This window comes from Plectropomus leopardus, chromosome 17 (assembly GCF_008729295.1).
Source record: "Plectropomus leopardus isolate mb chromosome 17, YSFRI_Pleo_2.0, whole genome shotgun sequence".
NCBI lineage: Eukaryota > Metazoa > Chordata > Actinopteri > Perciformes > Serranidae > Plectropomus > Plectropomus leopardus.
The window spans coordinates 5,511,163-5,535,667 of NC_056479.1; the positions used below are offsets into that span (position 1 = coordinate 5,511,163).

Sequence of the window (24,505 nt, forward strand, 5' to 3'; positions counted from 1 at the left end):
GTCGCATTAAAGAGACAACTTGTTATCAGATACTGACTGATTCTTTTGCGGTATCTGTGACAAATAAAAAATCTGTAGCCCTCGTGTGAAATTCCACTAAATGTCTTTTGTTTTTCAAGATAAACCTGCACGTTTTGCGTGTCCTTGTATTGTGGCCATCGCAAGGCGCACCTGCACTAATCATGCCGTTTAATCAGCATCTTGATACGCCGCACCTGTGAGAGGGACGGATGATCACGGACAGAGAGAAGTGCTCACTAACATGGAAGTTAACACTCTAGCGACCAAAATTTGATAGAAATAAGTTTTTTTGTGCCCAGAAAACTCTCAGTTCTTTACTACACTTAAATTCCATAGGCTAGATGTTAGTAAAAACAACTGTTGCTTTTGACACACACAAACACACACACACACACACACACACATACAAACACACTTTATTTAAGATGTGATTTGTCCCTGTATTTTAACTTCTGCACCATGTTGGATTCTCTTTATTTTAACTTTTCTTTTTATCCATATTCATTGAATATTAACGAAGGGAGCCTGAGATCAAAGATTTTCATTGTGAATGACTCTTCTCCGTATTTGATGTGCATATGACAATAGATCTCTTAAGACCTAAAAATATGTTTTGTTGTCAATCATTTTCTTTTATTGGGATTAAACGTAATAAATCATACTAAACGGTCAGAAAATTATTCATTTTTTTTAAATTTTTGAGGACGATTTAAAAGATACATTTTAATATTATTGTTAAAGGATAGAACCAAAAACTATATGGAAAAAGTAAATCTTTAAAATATTATTTTTATTGTGTAATACCCCTGCAAAAAGTTGCCTTAAAGTTGTTTTTTTATTTATTCCCTATCTTACTGTATTTTGTTAGTGGTTTTGTATTTGGTAATTATTGTCACATGAAAGCACATTATTGTCTGAATTCTTGGATATTTCCACAATATAGAAACTGTTGTAAACGGTAGCTGCTCCTGTCCTGTGGTGTCAAACCAAGGGCCTGATTTTCAAAAAAAAGAGATGTGTTATCTGATTAAAACATTAATTAAGCCTAACGGTATGGTCCTGTGGCTCATGCCACACAATATGGTAAAATTTTGATTTGTCCAGGTAAAGTACACAACTAATGTTCAAAATAATGTTTTATTGATAATAAAAACAAGCAAGCGAAAGTTCGGGTGTCACTCTTAATTATTACATTCAAGTATAAAATCCCCTTCATAGTACACATGCATTTCCCTTAATATCCTTGAGATTGATTGCATCCATTGCATTTGCAACACGAAACAAAACTTGAGCAAAACCCAACCCTTAATGTTTCATTTAGCAATAAATTAACCACAATAATGTGATGTAATTCATACACTGACACTTTAAACAAAAGAGAAATCGAAAACTACAGCATCTAAGATATAGTTCTTTGTGGCCATTTTTCACTACATTACATACAGCTGTCTGAAAAAGACAACATGTTTTCATATTTAGCACTGTGTTGGTTTGGCATCAGATCGGTTTTATGAGTGTAAGAACAGCAGTAATTTATAAAGAAATGAACTGAGTTTCCACAGCATTGCCAGCAGCTTTGTAAGGCTATAAAGGAAGCCAGTTGTGAGAAAGACTAAAATCTAAGTCCATGGTTTTGTTGTTTCGATGTTAGCAAGTTAAAGGGGCACTGCACTGATTTTACAAATCAAGATTAATTCACTCTTCATGGTTAGCTCTCTACAGCCTGTGAAAACAGTGAAAAGGACAGTTCAGCCCAAATTTTAAAAATACATTTTCCTCTTCCCTGTAGTGCCATTTATCAATCATGATTGTTCCTTCCTGCAGTTGGCAGGCATAGTTCAGTAGAAATAAAATCATTCCTACATAAAACTGCTCATAACAAGGTCTTATCTTGAGTAACTGGGTCATGATTTCTGAAATGCGACATCGCTGTTGAGTTTTTCAATCATGTTTTTTGCCACTTTGAGCTCCACAAGCTGAGTGCCATATAGCTCCATTATATTGAAGAGAAGGCAGACATCTCTACGACCGATTACTCCAACACTCTGCAACTCACACCAAAACAATCAAGATGAATAAATATCACTGCAGGTAAGAGGAAAATATGTACTTATGATTCTGGGGTGAGCTGTCCCTTTAACATATATAATGTCCATTATGGCTCAGTGTTATCTCAGCTTCAAATCATTAAAGGTGCCCTATGGAGTTTTTTGTAAACAGAAAAAAAACAACTTTTGAGAGACTTTTTAAGTATCTGAAATCCTGCATTGTTCACTTTCATGTTTACTAGCTAACAGCATTCTTTCTCATCACTTGTGTTTCTTCTTTGTTGGCACCTTTCTGCTCACGTAGAGTACATGATACAAAGTACTAATACTCTAATCATGGCCGAAAACTCCAGTGCACCTTTTACAGCAAAAGCTTGAGATTTACCAAGCAGGGAGGGTGTAACATAACACACTGTCAAGTTGCATTATGGGAATTGTAGGCACCAGCGTTTCTGGAGCTTGACTTTAGACTATGACCACTTTGAAATACGACACTTTTGAGTCCACCAACTTGAGCAATACTAAATAACAGACATGCCCCTTTAAGACAACTGTGATATTTTTAAACATTATCGCCAAAGTTTTTACAATTCATCCTGAGGGGAACCTGAATGTCTAAATCGAATTTCAATGATGAGATATGTACTCCAAACCAAATCAGTGGACCAACTTGACTTAACCTCTATAGCCAAACTGCCAGCCAAATAAAAAAAAAATAAAAACGTTAAATTCCTCCCAGTTTACCATTTCTTCGTCTCTCTTCTTTTTTTTTTTTTTTTGCCCTGGAAACATTCTCCATATAAGGAGTTGCAAAAAAATAGCAAATAAGAGAACAGGTCTGTTTTTTTCAATCCAAACAGCCTCTGTTAATTCCATTTGAACTAAACGATGTCATCCTCTTGTAATTATGAAATGTTTCCTGGAATGCAGAGTCAGCAGGATCTCATTACACCTAAACCAATTACATAGCACTTAGTGTATCACGAAGGAACGAGAAAAGAAGAAAAGCTGCATCACAGAGGAATGGAGGGTGAAAATTTCACACTCACAACCAAAATATGAAAAGTTCGGTGTCTTCATAACGTTTCCCTTTTAGCTACTTTGCTCCCACTTTGCTATGTTGGCTTTAAATAAAAGTCAGATGACCAAAGCCGAAGAAGGCTCGGCAGGTAAATGACTTGCAGAATATCTGTCGTAAAATTTTATTTTAAAATTGTGATTACCTTGTGACTGGATTAGATGCACAGCACAGCTACTTCATGTAGAGTTTATCTCAGTCAGCGTCCCAGCATTATAAAAGACATGTGGACCCAGGAGGGGGGGCTATTGTGTCAGTATTTCATTGTAATCAAGAATGAATTTTTTGCACATGGCATGCTTTTGTGAGTGCAAGAGACTTCACAAGAGAGTGAAAGAACTTTTAAAGGATAAGGCTGGCATTGTTCTACTTTTTTATATTCATTAAATCCCATTAAAGACCAAAATTAGCAATGTGTTTGTCTGTCTGTATATTCTGGCTTCCTGTTTGTAGCGTTCAGCTTTAAGCCCATTGGTTCCTACTAAAGGTATTTAAACACCTCAAAACTATAGAGTTTCATGTTTTAAAAAAAAGTAGCATTAAACTGCCAGTCTCTGTAGTTTTTAGTAAACAAAGAGAAGGAAATAGTGCATTTATTGGGGACTATTTTAAGCAGCGGATTAATCCACATTTGGTGCTCTAGTGATTATTTGTGGCAGCAGGATGGCATATGGGGAATTTAGTCAAAATAAACTTAAGTGTGTGTGTTTAGAGTAATAAAAGTGTATGTAACTCAGTGCATTATTGTGGCTCTATGATATTTTTTGGACAATGACAGGGCTATATGGCGCAAAGGAAGAAGATATATCAGGCTTTGATTCGCATAATTAATTGTGTATTTTGGTCTTAATGGGACTTTGTGACATGAAATATATAGAATGCTGCCAGACTTAAACGTAAAGTCAGTTCATGCAGTTGGAGCAGCTGCAGCCAATGAAAACATGCCGTTGGGGAGATTTTTGTCTTAAAACCTGCAGCTGATTCCCGATAAAGTCAGTGTTATTTCTTATGATCTCTTCACACAGGCACTAGCAGTGGGGCCAATTACCCCTCTTTATATCACTGTAAACAGGCCTCAAATCATAAGTATTTTTTATGTGATTAACTCTATTCATCATTCCTCAAATAAGTCTGATTTAAGTATTTTTGGTTCAGATTCATTTTGAATGTATGCGCACAAAACCTAAGAAAAGAGGCCAGGAATGAACCGAAATGAGGTATATGTTGTGCTCACACAGTACCTCCTAATGGCTTTTAATTCAGGTACAGATTAATGTTGAGATCAGTGTTTGGTTCCTGCAGCCACTAACAGGCTTCGTACAGACCAGTTGTAAGAAAATAAACATACCACAGTGTCAGCCTCTGTTTGCAGAGGCTGGGATACGTTCATCATCATCATCATCATCATCATCATCATCATCATCATCATCATCGCTGGATGATTCTTCCAGCCGTGAAGAGATTAACATCTCTAGCTCCTCATCCCCACCAGACATTAGTCAGATGCTGTCGTAGTCTGACTCTCGCCTGTTGGACTCAGCCATCCACTCGGCCCAAAAGAAGGTGATGGTGCCCAGAAAACCCACCACGACCAGGATGAGCAGCTGCCAGTGCAGCAGCAGGTAGTTACTGTAGAAGAAGGCTAGCGCGGCCATGATGGACTGTAGAGGAAATAAAACATGTTCAAACTGTAAAACTAAGTGGAGAAATCTGAAGTAAAAGTCATATAAATGGTACTAAGACGAGAGACACATATAAAGACTTCATTTTCGAAGTCTCAAAAAAAAATCATCATTGTGGCCCTAAAACTCTGTCATATGTTACAGTTGTACTTCAAATGTCTTCTTACACAATTTCTAACTTCTTTCAATCTATCGTCACAGTGAACTGCATCTGAAGCTCACCTGTATGAACTTGAAGGTGGCGAAGGCGGGGGCGCTGTTGTCGTGGAACGTGAAGCCGATGATGCTGAGGAGCTGAGTGTTGAAGCAGCTGTCACCCAAACCGAGCAGGAAGCTGCAGAACAACGCCACGCCGACACTGAGCCACACAACACACAAACAGTGATGTTAAAAAAGACATCGCGTTATCCAGTCACAAATTAAGAGATCCAAAACAAGCAGGTCTTATTGTGCATCAAACTACATCTGGATCTAAATGTTTAATAAAGCCAACTCAAACAATCTCGGCTGGTTTAAGAACCACTTGTTCCTGAAACGCAGACCTGAGACATCCAGCACAGACAAATTAGTTCACAAAATTAGAAATTAGAAAAACAAAATCGTAATGTTCAGTAACAGCACACGTTAGACTTCTAAGAAAAATATAACGGGAAAAAAAGTGCAAAGACAACTTTAAGCAGCACTGAGCTGAAACTTTGACACAAGTACAGATGAACTAAACACTTTGAACTCCTCTGTGAGCTTCTTTTTATACAAGATGTAAAATAAGAAACATTTCAACTATGAAGTATTATTCAGTACTCTAGGTCAAATATTTTATAGGAAGAAAATACTACTTAGTTAGTTCAAGAGACAAAACAGCCTTCACATGATAGAATTATTGTTTGAATTGCTGTCTGCTCTGTCTGTATCACAAATAAACATAATTCTATGTGTGTGTTTGTTACCACAATAGCATCACAACTCTGCAAGATGCAGTCATGAAACTCCACAGGTGTGTACTTAGTTGACAAAGGCCAAGTTTTTTGATTGGATCTGGGCCATGGAAATAGCATATTTAGACTTGTGACTTCAACAGTGTATTTAACATCACATAAGCTGAATACTGTACAGGCCAAGACAAAATAGGATAAATTTGACATGAACTGTAAACTGACTCATGTTCACAGTACAAAAAGGAAAGAGGAACTTTGAGAAAGCAGTGTGTCAGCCTGACAGACTGACTGTAAGACTGGTTTAGACTGAAATCAGCCTGATCAAGACTGTTCTGGTCTGGAGGGGTACATTCCCACCAGTCATTTAAACTTTGTAGAACAGAATTTGCTCTAGACATCTTAATTTGCAACCATTTGTCTAATTAGTTCAGACATAAAATAAAATAAATAATCCTGAGTTACTGAAGTGAGCCTGGTCTAACTGACATACTGACTTACTAACTGTCTTACTTCAGGAAATACTCAGTTTGAGCGGAGCCCCTCACTGTGGTGTTTGTACCTGGGGGTGATGTAAGCCTTCAGATCTGTCCCTGCCTCCGGGGCTATTGGTGCATCGCTGGCGATGTTGAGGAAAATCAAATAAAAAGCAACATAGTGGGTGATGAGCCCCAGCAGCACCACTGGGTTCCTCCCAAAGCGGCTGCACTTGTTCAGCATCCCAAACACACCTCCTCCTGGCAGGACGGAGCAGAGGGGGGAAGGAAATAGATTATTAGCTGCTGCGTGATATTCATCAGGTCGTTTCCTCATTCTCTCTGTACTGCTTTCATGTGACAAACTGCATCATCAACACTGACAGGGAACATTTTACCACACAACGGATACTTCTACTTCAAGTATGTTTTAAAGGCAGGATTTTTACTTGTAGTACAGTATTTTCACACTTCTACTGAAGAAACCGATCTGAATACTTCTTCGATTAGTTTCAGAAATACAGTGAAGAAGGGACCCAGAAGACTCACCTAAAATCTCGCCTATGCCGATGCAGATGCCAGAGATGCCGATTAAACTCTTTGCATCTTGGCCGAACCGCGTCATGGCACCGATGCACGTCCCGTACACCCCGCTGTAGAAAGTGAGCTCCAGGCCTGACAGAGCAGACAGAGCAGAACACATGAATCCAGACTTGCTAATAAATCTTTCACACCTGAACACACCGTTCTCTTTTTTCACTCACCTGTGTATCCTGTGGAGAAGCTCAGCAGCAGCATCTCTTTGGTGCCGAACATTTTAAATGCTTTCACTGCAAAAGAAACGTCCAGGTTGATGTTATTATGCAAGGGTTAAAAGCTTATGAAGAGGATGTAGTTTTATTAAAAGCTTACCAAAAGCATCCAGAGCTTGTGACATGAGGCTCGGCTGAGGTGGGCTGAGAAGAGGAGGACAAAAGCTGATATAGATGATACAACTGCATGGATTTTTTTTTTGTCTAAAAGCTCCCTGTCCTTTGACCTTTCACAGCCTCATATTTTTTCTTGGACATATTCACCTTCCAGCTCATCCCTGAACTGGACTCGGTTGTCGTGGCAACTGAATCACAGCAGGTTGAAAGAGAAATGACGAAAAGAAAACAAAGGATAGCATTTACATTTAAAGGTCACCTGTCTCGTCCTGTTCCGAGATGAAAAAAATAGCATCTTTGCTCTGGGTGGAGATGACCCTAGCTCCAATCTGTCTTTAAAAAAAAACAAACCTCAAGGACATTTCCAGGATTTATTTTGTAGAAATCCTGTGAAATAGTGTGACTATTCCAGAAAAAAGGCTTAACAGGGGGCACTGTTAGACATATTGGGCCCCCCAGACAACAGCTCAACAGCGGTGATGAAATAAATATCTCCAATCAATGGTCAGTTCCAGGGTCCCTGTGCAGTAAATTATTTAGAAATCATCCCTTAAAGCTTTGCTACACTCAACAGATCTTGAATTCCACGAATTGGGAGCCACAGACCCAAAATATACTTAAGACAGAATGATCGTACCCCCTAGCAGCACATTTTACTCAACAGGGATGCTCTTCGAAGGACTTCAAGCTGTGGGAAACTCAGTAGAGCCACCAGTAGGGGTGGTGAACATGGGCACATTTTTCTTTTTTTAAACAGACAAATATTTAGCCTGAGCTCAGCTTATCCTCATGGAAAGGGCCTAATTAGGATCCAGCTTGTTTAAACAGCACATTTAATAATTATGAAGTAGGCTTGGGGCAGGGTCGCAGTATACCAGAGTATTTAGAAATCCTGATTCATCATTAGAAATACAAACGCTCATGTTTCTATTAAACTGATATGGAGGAGCTGTACAGAGGCAATATATTTTATGTAGTGCACAGCATGTACCACCAGAGAACTGTCTGTACTGGTGGAACAGGCAGCTAAGCTTGGAAACATGAGCAGTACCAGTGGTGGGGATAACATTACAGGCAGAGATAGAGAGATTTCAGGAAAAATCCATCTCACATTTAACTCTGTGAATTCAGGATTTATTTTTGACCAACCCAGAGCTGGTGATTGTTGAAATAATGGACTACCTAACTCAACGTATAAGAACTCATTTATGTTAAACGTTCGAACCATGGATGGACAGAGCCTTCATCGAGGCAGTGTAGCATAGTTCAAGTGAGATCGAAAGTCATGATGTATTTATTGTCTCTGTCTAAAGGGACAAAATTACGACCTCCTTCACTATCCTTCACTAAACTTTTGACTCTGCCCTCTAGTGCCATCTATTGGCTGTATATCTGTCATCATAAAGGACGCATGGAAATATGAGGGCAGTGACGTTTACAATGTTTGAAACGGACAATTCATTTCCAATGTAATGGGAGTAGAAATTAGTCTTCATAAGACTAACAGACAGTTTTGGATCAGTTTATTTTGTTTTTGTCTAGTTTGAATGTTTTATGATAGCTAACATGGCAATTAAGCTACTGAGTTTGCTGTAAGAGAGAAACTTTAACTCATAAGGAATAGCTGCATTTCTCTGTTTAATAAGGATAAAATGTGTAAGAATATCAACATTACTAAATGTAATGAAAAACTGTATCCTGTAACTCAACTTTTTGAATTTTGCATCATAGACATAGCCTTCACATTCTATACACTTCCGCTTTTATGCATCCACACCTGCGACACAAGAGGAAGTCTCACAGCATGTAAGACATAGATATGATAAATAGGAAATGACAAGGTGTGAAGTGGCTAGTTATCAGGGTGGTAAACTGTCAGCCAATTCAGACGGGACGCAACCCTTTGTTTCAGCTTCCTTAACCTTTTGTTTGACTTTCTCCATCCACATGCTGTACCAAAACTGTATATATACTTGGTGTATAGTTCTGTCTTGGCATCTCATGATCAGACCCCTGGTTGTGTAGATGCCTTTTTGTACAAAAGCTGCTTTAATAAAACCCGCACAGACATTTTGTGTTTTTTCCCTCTATTGGTCTCTCTTTGATAAATAGGTCTTTAATGACACTGACAATTTTACAGTTTATTTATTAGACTGAAAAAGATTAGAGACATAGTGAACTCACTGATCGAAGGGGATGAGTGGTATGAAAAAAAAATCTGTTGTTGTATGTCACTTACGAGTAATAAAGTTTGTCATGGCTTGTACGCAACATAGAGTGACAAAATACCATGCTTCCAGGCCTCATGCGAACCCCTCTAAAAACTCACCTTGCTGTGGAGCTGCTCTCTATGCATTCAGCCTGCACATCAGCAGAAGCAGCAGGTTCAGGGTCAGGCTTCCGGATCAGAAAGAAAAGGAAGCAACCCACCAGACTGATCACCGTGAGAGAGATGAACACGGTCTTGCGGTCTTTTTCTGAGACACAAAACATGAGTCACACGCTTAAAATGAAACTTCTTATGAGAAGTCCGCACGGGAACTATGAATAGCAACATATGAATATGGAGGCAGTGATTGCCTCTTACCTGTTATGTGAACGTGTCCATGCCAGGCACAGTATATGTACAGATTTCCAAAGAATAAGCTGCGGAGAGATGATGTTTGCATTCAGAGCTCAAAACATGCACCAAACAACACGGTTCCAAATAAAAGTAGATTCAGGTTACATGTTGGCAAAAAAGTTTCACCTGAACTGCAGCAGCGCCCAAAATATGCCACTATTTCTTCCAATGGTGGTATCAGTGGAGTTTATGGCAAGCACATTTCCCTGAGCTGTCCACAAGACTAAAACAGGGAAAAAATCGACAATATGAATATTGAGAATTTTCTCTAATATGGCATGGTCATTAGATGATGATACTTTACCTGCAGCTGCTATTCCAACCAACACTGATGCTGTGTAGAAGCTCCACGTGTACGGGTAAATGAACATAGCTATGTAACCGCTGTAGAAAACAACATTGCAAGACATTACAAGCCAGAATGTGCATGAAAAAGGACAGGGCGGGGGTTGTGTTAGTCAGTGTGGGCTTACCTGTACAAAAGCCCACTGAAAAACATGGATAGCTGTGGTCCAATTACAGTCACCACTGAGGGGGCAATCAGGTTGGATGCAGAGAAAACGCCATAGATTATGGCCATGCTAAAAACAACAGACAGCAGTACAGTTAATGCATACAGTGACAGACAATGTGTAGACAATCCAGCACATGGACAAACTTTGAGAGAAGATGCTTTGTGATTTAGATATAGACTGATGCGTTTTTGGAGGGTCTTTCCCCCAAAGATTTCAAAGATTTTCTTTTTGTAAGTGACCATGTATGTTGTTTCCTGGAACCTTGATGACTGATGCAAACTGAACTCAGAGCAAACTTTGTTCCCTGAAATGGTTTACCTAAGATTCAATTATCCTTCAAGGAATTCTTGGGTGCCAGATTTGATTATAGAAGGTGCCACCAGGTCTGTGTCAATGCTGGGAAAGTCTGGCTCAGAATCCAACTAACAGCCAAAACTGGTTCCACAGCATGTAGTGTTGTCTTAACATCTGCACAGATGTGTACTAGAGAATCTGAAAAAAACAAACTATAATCTTCCAACCTTGTGTATCCGCTCCCATGGAATTCTGTGTTATTGAAGCTCTTTATTACAGTTTGCTGTAAAATGAAGACAGAGGACAGTTTAGGACTTAAGACATGTATTTTATCACAAATTTAGTGAGATCAATCCAGAATGTAGCAAATGCAACCTACCTCTATATTGCCACACGTTTGAAAAGCAGTGAACATAAACATAAATCCAAAGCCTAGGATGATGATGTTCAACAGCCTTTTCCCCTCTGGACTCATTTTTGCAGTATACTTGCTTATTCCTTGAGGAAGTGAAAAATAAAAATCTACTGGAGTGAACAGCACATCTGAGAATATAAGAAGAGAAGCAGACATCTAAAAAAAAAAAGCAGCTTTATTGACTCATAAGAACACTTGCTGAAAAGTAACAATTGTCACACCAAACTTCATTCAAAAAAGTCTTGTTTATCACAGATACATAGGCATGTACAAGACTTTGATATTTATAAATGTTTCAAGACACTGTTTTGATTCGACATCAAACACTGATAATATCGGCACATAAGAGATCAACATAACAGTAGTATATTTCAATAAAATAATAACTTTAAGTATAAATCCCTACTTCGCGCTGCCACCTGTTTCAGTGTGTTGTGGTGGATAAAGAACCTAGAATTAGCTATCTTACTTAAAGCTATGCTTAAAAGAAGTCTTGTTAATTGGTAAACTGTATGCCGAATCATAAAATGGATCGTTTGGATAGCAATAGCACCTAATCGTGTGCTTTATCAGACATTAGATTTGACAATAAGCATCGGAGTGTTTAATAGTTAGATTTTTAAAAGAGGTTTGTCTCGGTGTTTACTTCTTTAACTGAGGAAGGTCGACACAAAATCTTATGACAAGCGACAGATGTGTCTTTTCGTTGGTGTAATGTCAAATTTGAGAAAAAAACTGTGATGTCTGACACAAAACAACTTACCAAAAATGCTGAAGCTGTTTAGCTAACCCCTCTGGCTGCTCCTCTTTGTGCGGACTCAGGGTGTTATTAGTAACATAGTTAGCTCTTTGTGAAAGTCCCGATATCATCAACTATTCATCTTCTCCGTGTAGTTTCTAAACTAACTTGAACATGTTGGTTCCCGTCGTGTAAAAGAGAAAATACGGAATACTTTTGGAGCACCGGTAGACAGGACTTGCCAGAAACTGGAAGAGGGCAGTCATGTGAATGAATCAGCTGACTGTAGTGCTATCATTTGCTTACTGCGCCTGTAGCATTAAATCGTCGATTTACAAACGTTCAAAGCGGAGAGCGTTCACTAACAGTGACTCTGCTTAGACCTATCCAGTAGTGTTGCTTGTTTTTATGAAAATGGATTCTACTTCCGGTTAGTTGTTTATTAGTTGCACTTCACACTAAGCCAGGCGTAAATAACTACTTTAAAAATACGTCCGTTGATACGTTTTACAAGTATCAAATATTTTCTTTAGAAAATACCCAAACGCTTTTGACCTTATGGGGGTAACGCTACGGCTGGTAAACCAATAAAACTACTTCCGGTTTGCGCAAATACAAAAAATAAAAACGTTGCAGTGTTTGTTGTCACAAACTGCAATATAAGGGATAAAAGCACAAAAGTAATTTTCTAAAACATTTCCCCACTGTATCTAATAACTTAGATTAATTTATTTTTCCCATGATGTGTTAATCAATTTATTTCATTTTATTTTGCTCTTTAAATCTTTTTGCTTTATTATAACATTAAGATGTTCACTTTTTAAATTTTTTTTACTTTGCTGTTGTTTGCTATGGCCTTTCATTTTTACTTCCCTGCAATTACTGAATATGTATTTTGCCATACCTGTTCTGTACATTTTAAATATTTTTTTAAGCCTGAAATAATCTCTCAATTTTTATTTTTATTTTTGATATATATGTATGTATATGTATGTATATATATAATATATATATATATATATATATATATATATATATAGATAGATAGATAAATAGATAGATAGATAGATAGATAGATAGATAGATAGATAGATATTGAATATATATTTATGTATTCTGTATGTATGTATTCTTTCATGCTTATTGTAGTTTTCTACTATTCCTGGTTTACATCTTTATATTTGAAATACTTGTCTTTACTGTTAAATTAGTTTTCTATTCATATGTGTATGTTATGCACCAATACTCTACAGCTAATTCCTTGTATGTGAAAACCTGCTTTGAGTTAAGCTTGATTCTGATCTGAGTATAAATTTAAGGTACTTTTGAGTATTTCGATTTGTGGTGCTTCTTTTTCTAACTACTGCAATACATCTTGGATGTAAATATTATACTTTTTACTCCACTACATTTGTGTGCATCTTTAGTTACTTTTAAGATGAGTTTTTCACCCCCTTCCTGTCACATGAAAACCATGCATCCATGTAGAGACATGGATTGTGGATTTGGAACGATTGTGGTAAACAGAAGTATAAAGTGCTCCTGAATGTGTTGAAAAAAAAAAATCTCCTTCTTGGGCTAAATAAATGATTTAAAAGCCCTTGGATCAGCTGGAAAATGTTTTGTCACAAAGCTGAAAACTAACTGTAGAAATGTGTGGCTCTTACAGGACAGCCTTGCTATAGACATAATCTTACAGAATATATATTGCTGCAGATTTAACTACCCAACAGTATAAAGGAGTTAAAATACAGAAACCTTAAACATACATACTAATGCAACAGGAATATTAATCCAGAAACATCAGATATAATAGTGAAACACAGAGGGAGCTGCACAATAACTACTTTTACATGTCATATTTGAAAGTACATTGTGCTTATTATACCTGTATACTTTTAGTCAGTGAGGGTTTTGAATGCAGGACTTCCAGGAGTATATTCAGTGAGGTATTAGTACTTCTACTGAAGATTAAGATCTGAATACAAAAAACAACATAGTTTTTGTCTCTAAATTTATTTTCCCCCTATTTTTTTGCAATTATTGTCAAAATTGAATTATAGTAATTTTTTTCATGTTTGTTTTAACCCAAGATGTGTTTGAGTATGTGGAGAGCACTGTGCTGCTGTTGTTGTCAATAAAATCTTTTCTTTTTAATAATCTGAATACTTCCTTCAGTGCTGCTTTTTTTGGGATTTTGAAGCATGTTGTTGCCATGAAGAAGATGTACATGTACAACCCCGAAATAAAACTGAGAAATGAAAAAAAAAGAGACCATCGTAGACAAAAACACTGAATCTTTAATGAAACTCACATTTTCATCCATGACCATTATGGGGAGAAAAAAAAAAAAAAAAACACTTCATCTTACAAAGGGCGAGACTGCAGCAACCGTACCACTGGTAGTCACAGGAGCATTCTGGAGAATACTGGATACATCCAAGCACTCAGCAGAGCAACACGCCACCTTAACAGCTAACCAGCAATACTCAACTGCTACACAACTGCGCCTAGTGCACAAAACAAACATACAAGCAGGATTAGGATAGAAAATTTCAGAGAAAAAAAAAAAAAAAACACTTTGTCTCGAGTCCAGTAAATGGCGTCCTGTAAGATTTGAAATAAGATTTAAAGGAGATGAGCAGATTTGTGATGACCTTTCGCTGACCTGAAACAATCTTCATACTGATAGCCTGCACATCACCGCTGTCGCTTCACTGTATGTTACATTTAACACATTGGAGTTAAAATTATTTGCTGTCCTGTCTAAACAAAGACACCCTGAGCCGCTTAAAAGCAAGGATCATAAAGGGGCCGGTGACTTCATTATGTTCTTAAGGGTCGGTTTTCATGAAATGTTTCCACCGATATGAGAACAATAATAAAAGCAAATTTTAAAGGTCCTTGTCCAGTAGTTCCTTTTGGATTTATTTCTTGTTGAGTAAGAAATAAAAAGTAGCAAATGACGCTCCGTTGTGTCTAACGAACCTGACTGTGTGTGTTCACAACACAGGCATGCATCAAAAAGCCGGGTTAACGTGTTAGCAAGATAACTTTGGGTTTAATTCTAGCTTTCTGGCATCGTGAAGCTGGCTCACTCACTACTTTAGATCACCATGGCTGATGCAATAAAATAAATCTACATTTCTGCACGATGTCAACGTGGACGGGAGCACTATATTAGGTAAAAAGGGAGACTGTAAAAAACAGACTGATTAATTATCAAAAAGAAAAGAAAACCAGATACTATTTGGATGATTATTAAATTGTTTGAGTTAACAAAAACATTATAGACCAAAAAAACTAAATCTAGACAATGATCGATAGATTAACTGATAATAAAAAAGCGTCAGTTACTAACATCTTTGTTTTCAGAAATAAATATTGTAGGATTACAGTTTATTTCTTTCATTATTAATCATCACTGGATCGAGTCAGCTGGTGCCACAGGTGATCCAGGATCAATGTATCAAATCAGAAAAGTCAAAGGAAACTGGACTGCACTCGCTTTTTGATACAGGCCCATCAGGAAATGAACGTAAAGAAGAGGGGCGACTCTTACAAACAGAACTCGTGTATTATCCTGTCGAGATCACAAAACCAGGTCAGAACAGTATTCCCTCTCCACACTGAACCAGATTTTTAAAAACCAGAATAAAAAAAAAAAATCACAGCACATCCATGAAATGACAACGCTTTCTTTGTGACCAAATGAATAAAAAAAACCAAAGCATGGAAGACAATAATAATAACCTTTTACAGCACGACACTGTTGCTTGCGCTGGATTCAGACTTGGACTTGAAGCGGTCAGTCTTCACCTGAAATCTGTGAGAACAGCACAAGTTAGGATACAGAACGTAATGTCAACGAGAACCTTTTTTTAAAAAAAGCTGATACTAATCAGCTGGGCACATTTAATGAGCTGTGAAATGACCACACATTTATAAAAATATACTGATATACTGCATTTGTAAGGTTTAGTTCCACTGATAATTAAATGATTATTAGAATTATCTACATCATCAATGCCACAAACATCCCTATACGTCCTCTGTCAATCCTAAATTCATCCTGCGGCTGTAATTTTAAAAGACATTTCTGCACATATATATATATATATATATATATATATATATACACTATATTCCTGTAGTTACTTTTACAAAATGCACAGCTCACAGTTTTTGCTGTTGATTCTCAGAAACCTACATCAACAACAGTGTTCTTGTGCTGTGTCCAACGTCTTTCACAAGCTTTCTGACCCTATAAAACTTCGGCAAATTAGCTCAATTTCTTTTGAAAACATGGGGAAAATGGCAGTGAGCAACTTGGCAAGACAAGATGCATTGCAATAAGCAGAAAGTGACCAAAATAAGACCTGTTTTTCTTGTGTTTTTTGGGGGGTGGATTATTTTCTTGTTTGTTTTTTAATCTCTTTTTTTGTTGTTATTATTGGGTAATTTCCTTGTAACTATTTTCCCTGATTTCTTCCAAATTTTCTGACCATGTCTTGTTAAATTGCTCACCAGACTGCCATTCTACCTGAACGGCCCGCTTCTTGAGGTTTTTAGGTGTTTTTTAAAATTCACATAATGTTGCAAATAGAACTGATACCATTTACCGATGAAAACTGATGACCGACCATTTTCATTATGAACACAACTTCTAAGTCATTTTAAGCAGAAATGCATTCTCTGGAATCACCGTCTCAAGGAGGCGAGGATCTGCCGCTTTTCCTTTTTCATATCACAAACTGAATGTTTTTGAGTTTCGGATTGTTGGTCGGACAAAACCAGACATTTAAGGGACATCATCTGGGAACTTGTAATGAGCACGGCCACTATTTCGTGAGACAACAGAGACCACACAATTGAATCGAAAAAAATAAGAGGCAGATTAAATATCTCCTGTGTGGGACGTAGTGTCATCTAGCAGTGAGGTTGCAGAAATGAAACTTGTCCTGTGTGCCAAGTTTGTAGAGCTATGGTAGCTGACACAAAAACACAGAAGGCCTTATCCAAGGTGAGTGCTTGATTTGTCCATTCTGGGCAACTGTAGAACATGGCAGACTATAAATATAAATCTACGGTAACGAAAACACACATATTTTTTGTTTCAGTTGATTAAATTGCTTTGTGAGTTTAGTGTGTTTTGGGACGTGCTACATGTTACACATCAAACAGTATTGATTTGGTTTTTGAATAGTTGATGCTTCAGGCTGATTCTTGCAGGATATGGAAAGTTTCCTATCTGAATATGGCCCTCTTACCCCACTAGAATCTGTTTTTTACTTACAATATATTGCATGACAATGTGGTACAAGCATAGATGTTAGAAAATGGAACTGACATGAAAGGAAGACAAACCTTAGCTCCACCAAAGCATCAGCGTCCCCCGACTGGGGACGAGACCTGGAAGACAGTTCATCAAGTAGCGGATACACACACACGTACCTCAACACCAAACCCCAACACTGACTGCCTCCACCCCGCTGCACAGAAACCCTCACCAGCAGCAGGTGGGCCGAGGGCGGCTCACCACATACCGTCTAACTGCTCATACTGCCTCAGCTCAGCTCAAACTCCACTTTAGCAAACAGGAGGCCGCAGCTTGGGAAGGAGAAAATTCCAGATTTGATTTACCATCAGAACTGTTCTTCAAAAACACTTAGCTTAGTATTCAGTGAAAATTCTGAGTACTGTGTATGACAGGACATGTGACTATGAAGGAGAATGAAAAAAATGATCCCGCAATGCAACTTTACGGGGGGAAATTTGTGTTTCAGCAACTTCTATATTTAAAAGTATGATGAGATTAGTTAAGATAAGTTTTTAAAGTTTCAGTTTTAAGGGGTAATTAGGTCTCCCATCCTGGCACTAACAGCTATTAAAAAAAAGACACCGGAATCAAAACAAATCTCTTATGTCCTGTGCAACAGAGACATCTAGTCAAATCTCACCTAATGTGGAGCTCTACGGGGTTTCGCCTCCATTTTCTGCTGCGGACTTGGGCTGGCTTTTAGATCTCGATCTGGATCCTCTTTTGGAAGAAGGGGTGCGGCTTCTGGACCTGGACTTGGACCTGGATCTAGATCTAGATCTGGAACGAGACTGGGACTTGGCCTTGGCCTTCTTGTTCCTTGGAGAGCGAGACTTGGATCGGGAGTAAGACCGGGACCTGGATCTGCTGTAGCGGGAGCGGCTTCTGGAACGAGAGCGGCTCCTGCTGCGGGACCTGCTGCGTCTTCTGTGTCTCGGGCTGGGGGAAGAGCTGGGTACATTCAGTGGGTTGGGTTATCATCTATGACATGAAAACAGCTGGAACTGAACTCAGTAAAATGTGTACTGGGATGGTGCTCATGAACTCAAATGATACAGCAGAGATATTAAACAGACTCAATTTGAGTTCAGTAACCTCTCCACTAAAAGATTAAATGGATAAATTAGATGGCATTAGCAGACAATACATCCTGAAGCACACTAACTTAAAATCTGTTTTTCAAAACATATGTCTCAGATTGTGGCTGCTTGGCTCAAACATTACAAAATCGCTAAAATAATAAATGTGCTGTACAGTTATGGATGAGTAGGTTGTCCTGGAAAAATCGGCATTCAAATGATCCACTAAGATATTGAATATTATTGACAATCTGAAAAGTTACAAGTGAGCCCCACTTCTCATACAACCCTCCAAGAATAACGATTTTGTAAAAGAAACCGATGATTTCAGAAATGGTTACTTACAACTAATTGGTGCCGATTTGCTGAATGACTCTTGCGGGTTCGAAAAAAATACTTCGCTTTTGTTCTATGAGAAAGTGTACTGGTCTGCACACCGACGGCAACCTGAACATGCAAATCCTTCAATGGAGTCCGGCGTCCACGCGACTTTAAGATGGCTATCTAACTAGCTGTTGCATTCTTACCTTCTGCTCCGCCGTCCGCTGTACCTCCTGGTCGGTCCTCCTCGACGGCCTCCGCCACCTCCACCGCCTCCACCTCCACCACCGCCTCCGTAGTGGGAATCTGGGGGTCTGCCGTACCGGGCCATCTGGACTCGCAGCTCCCGTCCATCCAGGAGCGCGCCGTCCATGGCGTCCATCGCGTCCTCGGCGTCCCGTTTGTCGTGGAACCGCACAAACGCGAAACCCCGGCTTTCTTTCGTGTAGCGGTCTCGGGGTATATAGACGTCCCCTACCCGACCATACTTCTCAAATACCCGTCTGAGAGTTTCGGGCGACGTCCGGTACGTTAAGTTGTCCACTTTGAGGGAAGTCATGCCGTCGACGTCTGGCGGAGGCCTACCGTAACTCATGGTGATTAACCTGTAAGGCCTTGCAGCCTTCCTCAAAATAGTTTATATCTGGGCTACAATTGGGCCTACCTGGTTGTAAAAGTCCACACAGACACACACGGGAGTGCACTTTACACGGGCTCACCTCGTCTGTGCGAAATTTACGGCTGCACAGCCTCAAAATACCTGACTTCTTCACACAACTCCGCCCGCCTCGCGCTCAACTCTGCCCTCAGTGTGATGCTGCTTCTTCTTCTTCTTCAGAAATAAGGCGCTCCTCTGTGTCACATTTGCCCTGTATCTGCCTCACCAGCGCCCCCTCAAGGAATCTTTAATTTCCAATGATAAACGTGCCGTACCAAACACAGCAACAAGCACAGATGAAGTATTCAGATCCGCGACTTAACTCTTCGAAACCTGAGAAAATTGACTTGATTGCTTTCAAAAACACGAGACGAAGGCAGTAAGATTAACATAAGCAATAATTAAGTAAAAAAATGTAAGCAAATAACCTGAAAATAAGCAAAATAATAATAATTAAAGAACAAAAAGAACAAAATCCTTTCCTTCCTTTTCTTCATCTGCCCATCTGATCCTTCTTTCCTTCCCCATTTTATAACTCAACTTTTTGTTGGAAATGTATTGGAGAAAAAGTGAAAGTTGACAGAAATATAAAAAATACAGATACTCCCAAAAAATACTTAGGTAGATGTAGCAAAGTATAAGTACTTTGTTTCATTACATGACTGGCTAAAATTACTGACATCAATAAAGAAGTTCCTGTTGGATGGGGGGGTAGGTGCTTGTGCAGTATTCATTTGTGGCATACATTTATTTACCACTCAAATGCATTTGCTGCAAGATTTTTCACAGTTTGGTTCCTCAGATACAACAACGCAGCTTCTTTTCCAAAAAGAAATGTTAACATTTTCCTTCGTTTTTTTCTTTCCTGATATGTTTTAACAGTGTTGGAGCATGTGCACTCAGTGAGGGGGGTTTTCTTTATTTAAGTGAAAAGCAATTACAAAACCTTTGAAAAAAACCTATTTTTAAGCAAGCATGTTACACAAACAATATGTCTTGTGGTTTGATGGGTGAAATCAGAGCGCATGCACCATTTACAATGACTGACTTGATTTATTTGTGAGTTTTTCCAAGTTTAATTTTATTTTATATCACCAGAACCTGGCTGTGTTTATGATGTTATTAATTAGAGCTGAGGGGGTGGACTCAAGCATGGACACAGAACACAGGGCATGCATTCAAAGAGAATGAGATTTATTTTGATGCAATATATATGTTATAGAAATATATAGAAAACCCCCGGTCACAATAGAAAATCCCACTACATCTCCTCTGCTCCTAAAGCTCTATCTGTACTCTGTGGGCAGAGAGAAGGATTAGCAAAGTCATATGTGTACAGTGACAATGATCTGCTCTGTAGTGTGAAGAATCAATAATATTCATTCAAAATACTTACCTACAGATCCAGAGTTACATTTTGATAGTCCTTTAACAGGGTCCCTGTCTCGCCCTGTACAAACTTTATGCAAATATATCTAAAAAATCGTCTAATAAAAATAGATCGTTTTGGTCTTAGGGACTTAGATGTAGAAGTTTCTGAAGATGACTGGGAGATACACTCTCTGGAGGCAAAGACAGATTTTCAACACCATATTTCAACTGATGAAATTTAAAAGGATGATGCATACCTACATAACTCTCTCCCTGCAACATCACTTTGATAAAACAATAATAATACTGATTTGTGTATTAAATGTGGACTAGAATAATGCACATTACCTCTTCAGGTACTTTCAAATACAGCATTTTCTCAAATTAAATACACCCTCTTGTACAGACGCCACAACCTCTTTGGGAATTGAAAACCTTTAACCTATAGCAAAAATGACATAACGCTCTATCTGAAGCCAGGAGATCATGTAGAACTGCATGATACTTGCCAACGTATCCCTGAATATATGGCTGACACTTGTGCACATGTTCCCAGTCTCCTTCAATCTCACTTGAAAGGAAAATATCGTGATGTTGCAGATTAAGTAACATTCAAAGGTGGGACAAAATCATTGTTATGCAAATCACAAGTAAGTCCAAAGTCTTTGCACTCAAGCCCCAGATTGAGTCTGACGAGTCCCAAGTAATAAACTTTGAGTTTTGAGTCCTAATCAAATCATAATGCACTCCTCAATAAAAGTAATAATGCTTACATTTTATATTTGCAAAAATCATGAATGCTTTTAAAAATGTGCATTTATGATTTGTTAAAAAGTTTGTTAGCTTAAAAGCTAATGTGAACCAATCATTAGCACGCTGCTCAATGTTCATATTAGCTACAACTTACATTTCTTTGTGCAACTTGAAGTGTCTTAGAAGCTGGGAGTTGTGCGTCATCTAATTTTCAGCCTGTAGGTTTTGCAAACTGCATTTTGTTGCATTCTTTGTACATTAACGATATGCTTGGGAGAAGGTATTGAGTATTTTTACATCAAAACACTCAAGTCTCACTGCAGTCTCGAGTCATTGGTATTAATGTCCAAGTTGAGTTGTAAGTCTTTTTAAAATTTTCTCAAGTCGAGTCCAAAGTCATTAAATTTGTTACTTGAGTCTGACTCCAGTGCAGATCACGTGACTCAAGTTCACACCTCTGCGAATATTATTCAGCATCATAAATGATAATTGTAGGTTTTTGTTATGTTTTTATCTGTTTCAATGTGTGAAAACCTTTTTATGAATATTTGTTGAATTATTTCTAAAAAGAACAAAAACAATAAATATAACCACAAAAATATAGAAATGTTTTTTTTTCTTGATCTTAATTTATTATATTTAACATTTATGTAGCCAATTCACCTAAACTGTGCATATTTGTGTATGGGAGGAAACCGGAGCAACCCGGAGTAAACCCATGCACACACGGAGAGAACATGCAAACTCTACACAGAGAGACGACCAGAGCTGGACTCAGTCCTTTCTCTGTGAAGCTACAGTGCTAACCACTGCGCTTCCGTGCAGCCCGAAGACTGAAACCATCTGTGAATAAATAGAAGACGTTGTGTTGTGGAATTTAGAGTGAGAGAAAATACCAGCAAATGGTGAGGTCCCCCTCACACTAATGCAGAGAGGAGGTTCACTGGGAGGAAGTATGGTGAACCATCACGATACACCTTACTTCCCTCCAGCACCCACCCGCCCACCCTGTCCTCCCTGCACTCGTGTGGATATCATCCATGCAGCCAACCACCCATTCATCCACCCATCCATCCATCCACCCATCCACCCACCCATCCATCCATCCATCCATCCACCCATCCATCCACCCATTCAGCCCCATCCATCCATATTCATCCGATTCCATCTGTTCCATCAGGTTGCAGGGCAGCAGCCTGAACAAAGTACTCCAGACGTCCCAGCAACACTTTCCAGCTCCTCCTGGGGGATCCTGAGGCGTTCCCAGGCCAGATGAGATATATAATCCCTCCAGCGTTTTCTGGGTCTGCTCCAGGGCCTCCTACCAGTTGGATTTGCCCGAAAAAACCTCTAATGGGAGTCGCCCAGGGGGCATGCTAATCAGATGCCAGACCACCTAAACTGGTCCCTGTTGATACGAGGGAGCAGTGGCTGTACTCTGAGCTCCTCCCAGATGTCTGAGCTCCTCCCCCTGTCTCAAAGGCTGAGCCCAGCCACCCTCCAGAGGAAACTCATTTCAGCTGCTTGTATCTGCGATCTCATTCTTTCGGTCACCAAGAAAACACCTCATGACCATAGGTGAGGGCTGGGATTTAGATGGACCAGTAAATCAAAAGCTTCACCCTCCGGCTCAGCTCCCTCTTCACCATGAAGGTCCTGAGCAGCACCCGCATCACTGCTGGCGCTCGCCAAACTGCCTTCCCATCTCACACTCCGTTTTACCCTCACACGAGAACAAGACCACAAGATACCTGAACTCCTTCGCTTGGGGCAGCAACTCTCTTCCAAACCAGAGGGGGCAATCCACCGTTTTCATAGCCTCAGACTTGGAGGTGCGACTCTCATCCTGACCGCTTCACACTCGGCTGCAAACCGCCCCAGTGCATGCTGGAGGTCATGGTGTGAACAATCCAACAGAACCACATCATCTGCAATTCTGTGGACCCCAAACCAGACCCCTTCCTCCCCCCGGCTGCACCTAGAGATTCTGTCCATGAGGATCACAAACAGATTCGGTGACAAGGGACAACCTAGTGGACGCTAACACCAACTGGAAACATGCTTGACTTCACGTCGAGTATGCGGACGCAGCTCTCACTTTGGTCATACAGGGACCGGATGGCTCATATCAACCACCCCGGTACCCCGTCTTCCCGCAGTGCCCCCACAGGACTCCCAGAGGGACATGGTCGTAGGCTTTCTGCAAGTCCACAAACACATGTAGACCGTATGGGCAACTCCCACGACCCCTCCAGCAGCCCTGCGAGGATAAAGAGCAGGTCCGCTGTTCCACGACCAGGACGGGATCCACATTGTTCCTCCTGAATCTGAGGTCAGATAATCGGTCGGAGCCTTCTTTACCAGAACCCTGGAATAAACTCTCCTACTTTTCACGGATCATACCACACTAAAAATACATTTGCTAATATTTGTATGACTGCAAATTCCACAACACAAGGTCATCAAGTTTCTTGTGCTGAGTTAAAATGCCTTTCACAAGCTATTTAACCCTTTGAAAACTGTGCAAAGTGGTTTGATTTCTTTCAAAAATGGGGTGAAAGGCAATGAGCAACCTGGCAAGAGATGTCCCACAAACTGCAAGATATTAGTAAAAGGTGACAAGAAGGGGGAATAACACGCCACAAAGGGCCACAGGCCGGACTCAAAGCCTGAGGCAAATGGGGCGCACAACCTACCCAGTGAGCTAGAGGTCACCCCGAACCCTTTAACTAATTTGTGGCTAATTTCTGGGCCATGTCTTTTTAAGTTCCCCAGTGCCTTCTCCCCATGTTTTTGAAAGAAATCTAACTAATTTGCTCAGAATTCAATTAAACCTATTTATTCACAGATGGTGACAATCTTATCAACCTGTAAAAGAATACTTATCCGCCTCTGCACCCAGACGATGGTCCTCCTTCTGCTCCACATGTCCGTCAGTCCGCCAGCTTCCCATGGACCCTGAAGTTGTACAGGCACGTGAAGTCAGGATGGCCCCAGTTGCTCTCCACTTGGAGCTTCACGTGGCTGAAGACACCTTTGACATGATCCTGAGAGAAGAAAAATGAACAGAACGTTAGTTTGGCGGTCAAAAAGGAGGGAGAGGATGGGAAATAGAGGATATAATGTGTATGATAAAGACAGAAAACCTCTAACTCCAACAATATATTAGATTGTGAGTGAATTTTTTTGAAGAAAGTATTTCATTTTATGCCATAGTACTTACTGGTATTTTAAAAGTCTGAACTTGGTCC

At 39.5% G+C, this 24,505-nt stretch overlaps 2 protein-coding genes across 6 annotated transcripts; both read right to left on the bottom strand.

Annotated features, from left to right (window-relative positions):
• Nucleotides 1-2,628: 2,628 nt before the first annotated feature.
• On the bottom strand, nt 2,629-12,102 carry mfsd11 (major facilitator superfamily domain containing 11). 2 transcript variants are annotated; one of them, XM_042504539.1, is made up of 14 exons: nt 11,777-12,102; nt 10,978-11,096; nt 10,826-10,881; nt 10,263-10,370; nt 10,094-10,173; nt 9,916-10,012; nt 9,754-9,812; nt 9,496-9,643; nt 7,150-7,193; nt 7,002-7,067; nt 6,787-6,912; nt 6,324-6,498; nt 5,052-5,187; nt 2,629-4,808 (listed from the first exon to the last, which is right to left on the bottom strand). In XM_042504539.1, exons 2-14 carry the CDS (start codon nt 11,071-11,073, stop codon nt 4,647-4,649), a joined length of 1,353 nt encoding a protein of 450 aa, XP_042360473.1. In that variant the 5' UTR covers nt 11,074-11,096; nt 11,777-12,102; the 3' UTR covers nt 2,629-4,646. The 2 variants fall into 2 exon arrangements, with proteins under 2 accessions (XP_042360473.1, XP_042360472.1); XM_042504538.1 differs by having other exon boundaries at nt 10,978-11,141.
• A 1,988-nt stretch (nt 12,103-14,090) lies between these two features.
• On the bottom strand, nt 14,091-19,289 carry srsf2b (serine and arginine rich splicing factor 2b). Of its 4 annotated transcripts, none has more exons than XR_006106700.1 (4): nt 18,679-19,289; nt 17,713-18,011; nt 15,506-15,578; nt 14,091-14,262 (listed from the first exon to the last, which is right to left on the bottom strand). XR_006106700.1 is itself a non-coding variant. In XM_042504581.1 (3 exons), the coding sequence occupies exons 1-2, from the start codon at nt 19,065-19,067 to the stop codon at nt 17,726-17,728; spliced, it is 687 nt and encodes a 228-aa protein (XP_042360515.1). In that variant the 5' UTR covers nt 19,068-19,289; the 3' UTR covers nt 16,200-17,362; nt 17,713-17,725. The 4 variants fall into 4 exon arrangements, 2 of the variants coding, with proteins under 2 accessions (XP_042360515.1, XP_042360514.1); XR_006106699.1 differs by having other exon boundaries at nt 17,713-18,023; XM_042504581.1 differs by lacking the exons at nt 14,091-14,262; nt 15,506-15,578 and adding an exon at nt 16,200-17,362 and having other exon boundaries at nt 17,713-18,023.
• Nucleotides 19,290-24,505: the final 5,216 nt, after the last annotated feature.

Coding starts and splice junctions, on each gene's coding strand:
- mfsd11 (XM_042504539.1), bottom strand. CDS start 11,073: ATGAGTCCAGAGGGGAAAAGGCTGTTGAACATCATCATCCTAGGCTTT. Junction 10,174..10,262: donor TTCAGTGGGCTTTTGTACAG/GTAAGCCCACAC, acceptor TGTTTTCTACAG/CGGTTACATAGCTATGTTCA. Junction 9,813..9,915: donor TGGGCGCTGCTGCAGTTCAG/GTGAAACTTTTT, acceptor ATCTCTCCGCAG/CTTATTCTTTGGAAATCTGT.
- srsf2b (XM_042504581.1), bottom strand. CDS start 19,067: ATGAGTTACGGTAGGCCTCCGCCAGACGTCGACGGCATGACTTCCCTC. Junction 18,024..18,678: donor AGCGGACGGCGGAGCAGAAG/GTAAGAATGCAA, acceptor GAATGTACCCAG/CTCTTCCCCCAGCCCGAGAC.